We start from the raw sequence: 10,504 nt of genomic DNA on the forward strand, positions 1-10,504 counted from the left end.
CAGAAAGGGAGAAAGCTCTCCCCATGGGGGAAGGCCACACCACGGTCTCTTCCTCTCCATCTTCCTCCTTTCAGGATCCTGGGCACACATGCATGCACATGTGCCTGGTGTATTTCTGAAGCCTCCAGGTCCGGGATTCAAACTGTACAGTCGGATATGTGGAGTCCAGCTGCCCCAACCAGCATGCCACAGGGCTGGCCCACAAACGACGGGATTCGTAAAAGTTACCTGTAAATTTTCTGCTGGGAGAGAACCACGACCGTTGCACCTGTCATCCCAGGCTCCGTCCTGCCTGTACACACAGCACGACTATTCGAGGCTCGTTCTGTTGCTACTGTTCTCACATCTGCTTTCTCACATCACCAAGTGGTAATATTTAGGATTATTTCTGTTATAACATAAAACCCAACCAGAAGTGGTTTAAGTAGTAAGAACATGTATTGTCTTACGTGATGAGATCCAGAGGGAGGTCACGTCCAGGGCCGGTTAGTTCACTGGGCCGACAGTGTCATCAGGAACTCTCAGGCAGTTTCTGCTCTGCCATCCCCAGCTCACTGGGTATGTCTTCCCTCCCGTTCTCAAAACGGCTGCAGCAGGTCCAGGCATCACCATTCTCATACAAAGGGAGGCAAAGGCCAGCCAACAGGAAGGGGTGCTTGCTTTCTTGAATGTCTTTTGAGAGTGAGCAAACAGTGGTGGAACATTTCCAAGCCGTTGCTTCATTCTCCTGCCGAAATGGGTCCGAGGCCCATTCCTCCGAATGGGTCACAGGCCCATTCCTCAGCCAGTCCCAGGCAAGTGGAGTAGAATGACCAGGAAGGGCCGAACTGGAAATGGCCTGGTCTCCCCCGCCCCGAAGCGTGCAGTCACTCATCAGATGAACGAAATGGTTCTTAGCAAAGATGATGTGCACAGGAAAGAGATGGTGGTTGGTACCAATAGGTCTGTCATGTTAGGAATTAATGTTTGTGTGTGTTTAAAGAAGAATTATTGGATTTGCTTTTTTATCTGATCAGAGCATCTTTATTTTTTCATCCCCAGAGAGTACATGTGCTCACCACAGAGAGACAGAGAGACAGAGAGGGGTGAATCACCTCCGACCCCCAGCGGGGTGTGGTTATGCTGCAGTCTCCCCGCCAGTTCTCCATCCTGTCAGGACCTTGGGCATGCACTCTGGCACCACACATGCTTCTCAAGCCACTGGGGTCAGGACTCGAACCACAGGTGGCCATGTGGAAATCTGGCTCCCTTAACCACTAGGCCATCGGGCCTGCCCAGTATGTACATGTTTGAAAGCATGTACTGAAAGTTCCATTCCTTTGACTCATTTTTAGTCATTATGAAATCTCAAATATTTAAGGAGAGGGTGAAATTTTTATGTCTAAAGGTGAGTAGACGCTAGCCTAATACATAGTAGACATCTTTCCACGTCCTTAAATCTTTTTTGGTTGTTTTTGCAATAGGGCATGTGTGCTCGTTGGAGATAGAGAGAGGGAAAGTAAAAAAACACCCCCCGGGGGATGGCCACTTTACAATCTTATCTCCTCCATTCTCCTCTTGGGATTTTGGGCACTCATGCACATTGGCCCGGTATGAGTTTCAAACCACCGTGGCCAGCCATGTGGGAGTCTAGCACCTTAACCACTGCGCCACCTGCTGGCCCCATCCTTAAATCTTTCATTGTTGGCCAATATCCTGTTCATTTATCTCATAACCTACCACTGGACAGTGAGGCTGTTTCCAATTTTTTCTCCTTACAGATATTGCCAGGATGACCATTCTTTGAAGCCGAATTTTTGTGCACATCCATTTGGTCCTGAGTGGAACCGCTGGGACAGTTGCAGGCTTTCGTTAAGTGTCACCACACTGGCCTTCAAAGTTGGAACAAGCAGGCCCTCCCAGCAGCATATAGTAGTCAACAGCTCATCTTTGCCACAAAATAAACCATGTTTTTGGGACCTTTTACACTTTTTAGTAAGCAAAGACCTGGTTTCTTCCCCACTGCCTCAGGATACCACCCAACCGCTGCCCTTGTGCACAGTGGGTTCCTGGTCCCTTCTGTCCCAGGAACAGCCTGGCCCCAGCTGATGCTAAGACTTCCACCCAGGTGTGGCCAGGGTGTGAGTGGCTGGTGCCTGCCTGCTCTCCTGCAGGCCCATATGTACCCTCACTCACAGCACTTCCTGTGGCTGCACCCCAAGGTGACCGCACTGGCTCCCTGCCCCCCCGACTGTCCTTGTCTCCTGATCTGTCAAGGCCAGAATCAGAGAGCCACGTCATCTCCTGGGAGCCAGGGGTGCCTCCCAGGGGCGATGGGGCCCACGCTCCAGGCCAGCTCCATCTGTCAGTCCTGCTGTGGAATGAGTGGGGTTACAGGACCTCCACTCTGTGCGTGACCTGCCCTCTCCCCCCAGCTTTCTGGCTTCTGAGGAAATAGTCTCTTTTCGATTGTTCCCCTCTGCCCTGAGAACTTTTTCTAGGAGTTGAAATGTGCAAAATACCTGATTTCTGTAGCGCGATGGTTAAAGAGCTGTGCAGATGGCAACTAAGGCCCACAGGGGTGACTGGGGTTCGAACCCCTACCACGGCCGCAACATGCAGGGCATATGCGCAGGCCCTGTGGCTGTGTTAAAACAAAACAAAAAACCACCAGCTTCCTTAGTGGGAACCAAGTACCTGCTCGGCCCCTCCCACACACAGTACCAGGACTCCGACTGGTCCAGCTGACAATCTGCTCAGCAAAACTGCACCCCAGCCTCCCTGGCAGCCAGGGGGAGCCTACCTGCCAGAGTCCCCACCCCTCCTGGGTGTTTCCCTGACTCCGAGGCCAAGTGACAGCTACCACGCGTTGTCATGCTGGCAGCTTCTACTGTGGTAGAAAAATGCTTCTCTGAACCCAGGTCTCCATCAGAAGTGGGCAAAGGGCAGTTGTGGAGGGTGGGGTGAGGCAGAGGAGCAGTTCAGGCCTCCTGCCGGGCTGGGCCAGGACCAGCTCCAGGCCTTGCAAAGCCGCCAGGACAGGTGCAAACATGCAAACCGGCTCCGACTTGTCATTCGTTTTCATTCCTCAGTCAGTCTCCTGTGATGGGGCTGCTTCCATGGGTCTCTAGTTCCTTAGGGAGTCCCGATCCCAGCGAGATGAAGCTGGTGTCCCTGCCCTCTTGCCTCCCATCCCGAGCCCAGCAGGGAGCACAGTACTTCACTTCTCAGGAGCCAGGGACCAACCCACTGGGCTCACCTGGGGAGACCAAAGAACAAGCCTGACCTCCCTAGAGGCCCCTTAAAACAAAACCCAGCACATTAAAAGCCTTCATTTTTACAAAGAAAATGACAAAAAAGAATACCAGAACCTGACTGAGCAACTCTGAGACCAACCCAGGCTCTGCGGGAGCCAAACTCGAAGAAAATGCTGGATGAAGCCTGTAGTATGCTGGATGAAGCCAGGCCATGCCAACTGCTCAAGGGAGGCGAGCCTGGCTGCTTGCACAGGGCCACATGTGACCTTCCTCTGCCCACCATACGCACCCCGCCACCCCCGCCCCCAACTAGCCCCAGGTCCATACTCAGTCCTCAACTGTCAGGCTCCTGCAGAGCCCCAGGGAGAAGTCCTACTCATAGTCAGGAAGGTGGAGGCCATCTCTCCTCTGCAGACTGTTGCAGGGGGTCAGGGGTGCGCAGGGATATGCGCCTTCCCATTGCTTACACTGCGATGGGGGAGCCCGAGTGTCCAACTGCATTAGAGGAAGGACAGGGACTCTGGCTGTCCCTTTGCAGACACTGCACAGGCTCTGGAGGCCAGTTTCTGCTAGAGTAACTTCCTGGTATTGGCTGCTGCCTCAGGGGCGGTCATATTTGGTCTCCTATGCCCTGACCAGCAGGGGACATAGGTGGCTTCCCAAAGGGAACAGGGAGAGTCAAGGGGCCCCTTTCTCACTCTGCATTTGCAAATCCCAATCAGCTGTAGGTGCTTTCCCCTCACTGGATCCAGAAGCCCAGGCATGCCTGCAACTTTGCAGCCTACTTGGCCCCAAAACAAGTGAGATCTGGCTGCAGACACCCTGCTGCTAACTCTGCCCAGTGGGGGGGCTGTGGGACCAGGCCCAAGACCTCACTGGCCCAATCTCGCTCATGGCACTAACAGGGTATTAAGAAGACTGGGTTCTCCAACCGCCCAGCATTCCACTGCACACAAAGGAACCAGGGTCTCCTGGCCAGGCCTGCCTGTCAACCTTGGCCAGCCAGCCATCGGGGCCCAGTCAGCGTCCCCATTGTGCAGAGAGGTGTCTGCCCTGGGTGGGGGCAGGCATGCTTTTGGCCTTGCCCTGCGCTGTGTTGACACCAGAGGATGGACCTGGGCTACCCTGAGCTGAGATCAAACCCCAAATTCAATCTCCGAGGACCTAAGAACAACCAGCTCCTCCACCAGAAGACCACCTCAATTGCAGAGTGGACTGTCCTAAGGGCCCTGCAACCACAGGGTTGCAGAAAGCATACGCGTTATTTCAAGAAGTGTTTCAAAATCCAGAGCCTATGTGGGGGACCAGCAGTTGGCATAATGGCTGTCACTGGACACCCATGTAGTCGATCATGGTTTGAGTCCCAGTCCTGTTGGCTTAAACTCAGGCCAGACACGTGTGCGTGCATGCCCGAGATCCTGAGAGGAGAATGGAGAAGGGATTATGGCGTGGCCATCCCCCCTGGGGGTGATTTCTGGCTGTCTCTCTGGTGAGCACACATGCTCTATAGCAAAAATCTCTCAAAAAAATAAAAAATAAAAAAAAGCCTATGTGGAGGGCCACCAGGGTCTCTGGTGGGGGGGCCTGTGCCACTATCCTTTTGACTCAGTGGCTACTGGGTAACAGTCACCCCAGGGGCTCCCATACCTTCCTAGCTTCCTCATCACCCTAACACGGTCTTCCAGGGGCTGTGTTCTCTGGCCCCTCAGTCTTGACCCAAGAGAAAATAAGTACAGCGAAACGCATTTTTGGATCTTCCATGCATTTACTGCCCCGTGTAGTTCTCAGGTGAAGACATTCAGAAAAATTCACCTGAAAAATATACCTCCCATGGTTTTCTGCTTGTTTGCCTTTTGTAAACCCAGAGACTGCCAAGGAACACGGGGGACCCTCATCCCCTGGAGCACTCTTCCAGAGTGCTAAGCCTTCACTAGACCAGCAGGGGGCAGAGGAGGCACACGGGAGACTCACGCTGACGCCAGTACCTACCAGGAAAGGTCCACACCCCTGCCCCACCCACCCCACCTGTCCTTCCATTAGTGTCTGAGCTAAGCGAGGGGCTGGAGTGTTGTGGCTGGGCATCAGACCTGGTGACGGGGCAGTCTGCACTAAGAAGTCCCTAACTCTTCCACTGCTTAAGCTGTGAATTTAAGAAAGAAAAATTCTGGCAAGCCTGAGTTTACAAAGCAACGCAAACCTCTGAGATCAGATCCTGAATTTCAGAGAAAGTAAATTAGTTCTGGGCCAGCAAGTGGCATTGTGGTTAAGGCGCTGGACTCCCACATGGCTGACAGTGGTTCAAGCCCTGGATAGGGCAGCTTGAAACTCAGGCTGGGGGCGTGTGTGTGGGTGTGTGTCCAAAGCAGGGGGCAGAGGAGGCACACGGGAGACTCACGCTGACGCCAGTACCTACCAGGAAAGGTCCACACCCCTGCCCCACCCACCCCACCTGTCCTTCCATTAGTGTCTGAGCTAAGCGAGGGGCTGGAGTGTTGTGGCTGGGCATCAGACCTGGTGACGGGGCAGTCTGCACTAAGAAGTCCCTAACTCTTCCACTGCTTAAGCTGTGAATTTAAGAAAGAAAAATTCTGGCAAGCCTGAGTTTACAAAGCAACGCAAACCTCTGAGATCAGATCCTGAATTTCAGAGAAAGTAAATTAGTTCTGGGCCAGCAAGTGGCATTGTGGTTAAGGCGCTGGACTCCCACATGGCTGACAGTGGTTCAAGCCCTGGATAGGGCAGCTTGAAACTCAGGCTGGGTGCGTGTGTGTGTGTGTGTGTCCAAAATCCCACGAGGAGAGTGGAGAAGGGACTGTGGTGTGGCTATTCCCTCTGGGGGGTGATTTCTAACTTTCCGTCTCGCTGTCTCTCTCTGTCTCTCTGGCAAGTGCACATACCCTATGACAAAAACCTAAAAATATTCTTTTAAAACATGTAAATTAGTTCTAAGCTGGGGTGTGAGAACATTCTGGTTTTAGGGCCCTACCCTACTTTCTTTGATCACCTCTGCTTTTCCATTAAATAGAAATGGAAACCAAAATTATGCAAGGCAACGGCTCACTTTTGGCCCACGGTGAGACTACAAGAAGACTGCACTGTAGTACAGATTTACTTTCACGCACAAGAGCAAACCACAGGCCTCCTGTCCGACTGGCCTGACTTCAGGGGCAAGAGAAGGGCTCTGAGCTGGGACTTGGCCTCTTGTGCCTGGCAGAGTCCTGAGGCCAGTCCTTCTCGACATCCCGGCCCAACACAGGTGGGATGGAAACGCACTTGCTACCAGCCCAGGGTCTATGCGGCCCACAGAGCTAAGCTCCAACTTGGAGCAGAGCTCCATGTGGAAGCCATCAGTGGCCAACAGCCATGACAAGCAGCGATGAGGCTAGTCAGGGGCAGGTGAGAGGGGGAGAGTCAGAATCTCCACTTCATCTGGACATGATTGGCAGCTCCTCACCTGGAATGGGGGCAGAACCTTAGCAGGGTAGGAAGAAGGGAGGGTGGGGAGGAGGGGAGGGACATGTGTGAGAGAGAGAGAATACAAACATCTACTTTCAGGTCACTGGAGTCCCAGGCGAGGGTGGAAGCAAGGAATCTGGGCGCAGGTGCTCTGGTCCGTGCCCCAGTGGTCTGCAGGGCTGGGACCTTGGTGCGGGTGACGAATGCGTCCCAAGATGGTAGGGATGTGGGAGAGGGGGAAGAGGATGAAACCCTGATTAGCAGCGAATGTGGCAGCAGGTAAGTGGTGGCCAACACCATGAGCCTAGGACGGGGGTCTCTGGACAAGTGGAACTGAGTAGGGGTCTGCAGTGGGGGAGAACAGATGGCAGAGGCATGGCCAGGCGCTGTTCATGAATTTAGACCAAATGGAAACAGCACTGTTGGCCCGCATAAACCCTGTGCCTCTCGCTTTCTCCTCTAGAGGGCGTTCGAGCCCCACAGAATAGGTTCACTCCCAACAAACCCAGGCTGCAGCTGCCAGTGGGCCCCAACATGGGGACCAATGTAAACACTCATAACACGTCTGAGAAGGGGAGCAGCTGCCTGCCACGGGGACAGGCTCCGAGGTGCCAATAAGAGGTAAAGGAAAAAAGGTCACTCCGTTTTTCTCTCTCAGGGCAGGAAGCATCACAGAAGGGAGTGTGAGGTTTTCAAGATTTCTGGGGCAGCCACCCTCGTCAGGTGGCTGCTCCGAGGCCCCTTGAAACCGCACGTGCTAATGGCACAGGCACCTGGCCCACTGGCACACACGGCCATCCCAGCAGGATGTGGCTTGGGAATGCACCCACAGCAGAACAGCTGAGTCCTCTGCACAGGCAAACACCACTGACAGCGGCTGCCGGCCTGGCTGCAGACAGAGGACATGTCCACCTGGGCCAGGGGCCCTCTAGTCAGGGCCGAGAAGCAACACCGAGCAGTGAAGAGTGAGGCGGTGATCACAGAGCCAACTGGCTAGAGACCTGGCAAGTTCCGGGCTAGGACGGCCTCGCCACCTTGACTTCACCCCGCTCGTCTACTCTGCAGAGGCGGCCAACTGCTCATGTGTCCGGGCCCTTTGCTGGGTGTCCCTGGGCAGTGCTGGCTCAGTCAGAGCAGCTCCTGCTCGTCGTCCTCGGAGCCGGAGGGGCCCTGGCGCACCTCTTCGTACCACTTGTTGGTGAGCGTTTTCATCTGGATGCGCCCGTGGTGGAGGTCCTGGGCAGATACAGTACACCTCGTCAGCAGGGCAGGGGCAGGGCTGAGGGGGAGAAGCTGCTTGCTACCTGGTGTGCAGTGTGGGGTGTAGGGGGGCTGCAGGCAGGGAGAAGGGCCACAGGTAATTCTGAAGGGTTAACCCCCTAACTTGAACTGGCATAGGGTGGACATAGCAGGAGGCCTCATTCAAAACTGGAAGGAGTAGGAAGAAGATGGAGTGGCCCTGGCATTAGACCCACTTGGGCTGTTTGCAGCTTGCTGCTACCAGCTGCGAGGCTCAGTGGTGGTGAGGGAGTTAGCTCCCTGGACCTCAGTCTTCCCAGCTAAGGGAGGTGGGCACCAGCTGCATCTACTGCAGGGGCTGCTGGGAGTGAATGAGGCAATCATGGCGTGCACTTCCAGTAAGAGCTCGGAGGCTGACAGCTGTCGTCACTGCCTGGGAGGGCAGAGCCAGGGAGAGCCCCATCCCCTCCCAAGCCTGCATCTCTGCTGAGCTCAAAGTGCCTGGAGGGACAGAACAAGAGACAAGAGCCCGAGCCAGGGTCACTGCCTGAGTCTATCGCCAGGAACACTGAACTACGAACAGGTCTATTATTAACCAGCACTACATGGGCAACCAAGGAGAAACAGCAGATGCAAGTTCCACGTGCAGATCCAGCCCTGCGGGCGGGAGGCACAGCCCGGCGGCCCACGTGCTCCTCCCTGCCTCCCCATCCTTCCTCACCCACCCTGGCCTCTGCAGGTCTAGAGGGAGGGAGGGAAGGAGGGAAGCTGGCTGTGTCCTACCTCCCGCGTCAGCCTCCGTGTGAAGAAGGGGTTCAGGTACTTGGCATCCAGCCACATGAAGCCCTTGAGGTCCTGCCGCCGGATGTAGTGGGCCTCGTACTCCTCTTCGGTGAGCTCCGACAGGTGCTCCGACTCAATGGTGTTACCCTGGGCAAGGAGGGAGGCAGCCGATGGCCGTCAGCTAGTGCCGCCAGGCTGGCATCTTCCTGGATGACCCTCATCACCTACGCCTCCCTACTGGCCCTCAGACCCTGGCCACCAGTGCCCCCTGCCTCACTGCCCTCCACAATGGGGCAGGGTGGCCCTGGACAGCAAACAGCTCCCTGAGATGACAGCGGATGTGGGGCCCACCTGGCTCAGCTGAGTCAGAAGTGCCAGGTGGGGCATGGGCTTGGTTTCCGTGCCTTCAGGTGATTCTAACGTGCAGCCAGGCCCGGGGGCTGAGTTCTGGAAAGTCTATTACCCACAGGTTGAGCTGGGGAGGCTCCTGTCCATCTGCCCCTCTAGCTATGGCTCCGCTGAGGGCAGGCTCTGAAACCGAGTCAGTGCATGAGAGGGTAAATAAGCAACTTGCAGGAGGAGGTGGAGGGAGTGCAGAAAAGGACTTCCTGTGCAGAGGGCAGGCTGGAGGAGGACAGGTGGCTCAGGTTCACTGCAGATCCACCTTGCCAGGGCCCAGAACATCCCACCCTTGGCGGGGAGGACCAAGGGTGGCAGGATGTGTATGGAGCAAGCCTATGCTCTGCTAAGGGGTCGTCGATGAGGCCAGTGAAGCTGGTGCTGCCAGGCAGCTGGGCCCCTCCTGGGAGCCTGGGCCAGTGGAGTGGGTGCAGGCAGGGGGAGAGTGGCGGCCACCAGCAGGGGAGGAGCACTGCTGGAGAGTCTGGCATGGGCCCTGGCACCTAGGGCACTGACAAAGCTACAGAGGGAAGCAGATGGTGCCAGCTCCTGGCCTCCCTTCCATGAGTCACAGGGTTGGCAGACACCCCACTCCAACAGGCCACGTTTCCTCATTCCAGTTCTCGGGTTGGGCAACTAGTGCATGCATGTGGGCGAGGAGAGGGGCTGGGCACCCTCAGAGTGAGTCTCGGCACCCCAGGTCAGCAGGGTCAGGCCGGGCATCCCCGGGGCAGCCGCGCCCCGCCCCCTCGGCGTACTGACCATCTTCTCCGTCTTGCTGAGGTTGACGTCCTTCCTGCTGCGGCGGCGCGCCTTGGCATCCTCGATGTCCATGAGGCGGATGAGGGGCATGGTGCTGCCGCCCAGCAGCAGGATGGTGAACAGCACGATGATGATGGTGGTGGTGCCGACCAGCTGCCGTTTCTCCATGGGCTCCAGGTCCAGGTGCAGACTCAGGGCGTAGGGGATGGCCCCCCGGAGGCCTGGGGAAGGGAACGGAGTGAGGGGGCGGTGGGGTCACGGAGACTTCAAACAGGGCCCACCGTAGAGGGCTCACTCGTGCTGAGACTCTGGTGTGTGCAAAACGCAGGCTGCAGAGAAGTGGGAACCCAGAGAAGCTCATCTCCACCCTCACTTCCCAGGATCACTGAGCAGATCAGAGAGGACCTGCCCAGGCTGTGAGGAGTCTCCAGGCCCACACTCATACTGAGAAAGCACCTATCAGGCTGGGACCAGCAGTTAGTGTAATGGCTATGTCCCCCCGGGGGGTGATTTCTCGCTTTCTAACTCTCTGTCTTTGTCTGTCTGGCGAACGCACACACCCTAGAGCAAAAACCTCCAAAAAAAAAAAAAAAAAAAAAAAAAAAAAAAAAAAAAAAAAAAAAAAAAAA

General features: G+C 55.7%; 1 protein-coding gene across 2 annotated transcripts in view; it reads right to left on the bottom strand.

The window, feature by feature from the left end:
* Positions 1-6,080: 6,080 nt before the first annotated feature.
* Positions 6,081-10,504, bottom strand: part of SLC9A8 (solute carrier family 9 member A8) — a 93,278-nt gene continuing 88,854 nt past the window's right edge. For both annotated transcript variants that reach the window (XM_006141277.3, XM_027775115.1), the window contains exons 14-16: positions 9,876-10,096; positions 8,715-8,861; positions 6,081-7,928 (exon numbers count right to left, since the gene is read on the bottom strand). In XM_006141277.3, the coding sequence (XP_006141339.1) occupies positions 7,821-7,928; positions 8,715-8,861; positions 9,876-10,096 (476 nt within the window). In that variant the 3' untranslated portion in view covers positions 6,081-7,820. The remainder of the gene's footprint in view (positions 7,929-8,714; positions 8,862-9,875; positions 10,097-10,504) is intronic.

The sequence above is a fragment of the Tupaia chinensis genome, unplaced genomic scaffold (genome assembly GCF_000334495.1).
Source record: "Tupaia chinensis unplaced genomic scaffold, TupChi_1.0 Scaffold000049_1, whole genome shotgun sequence".
In the NCBI taxonomy this organism is placed as follows: domain Eukaryota; kingdom Metazoa; phylum Chordata; class Mammalia; order Scandentia; family Tupaiidae; genus Tupaia; species Tupaia belangeri.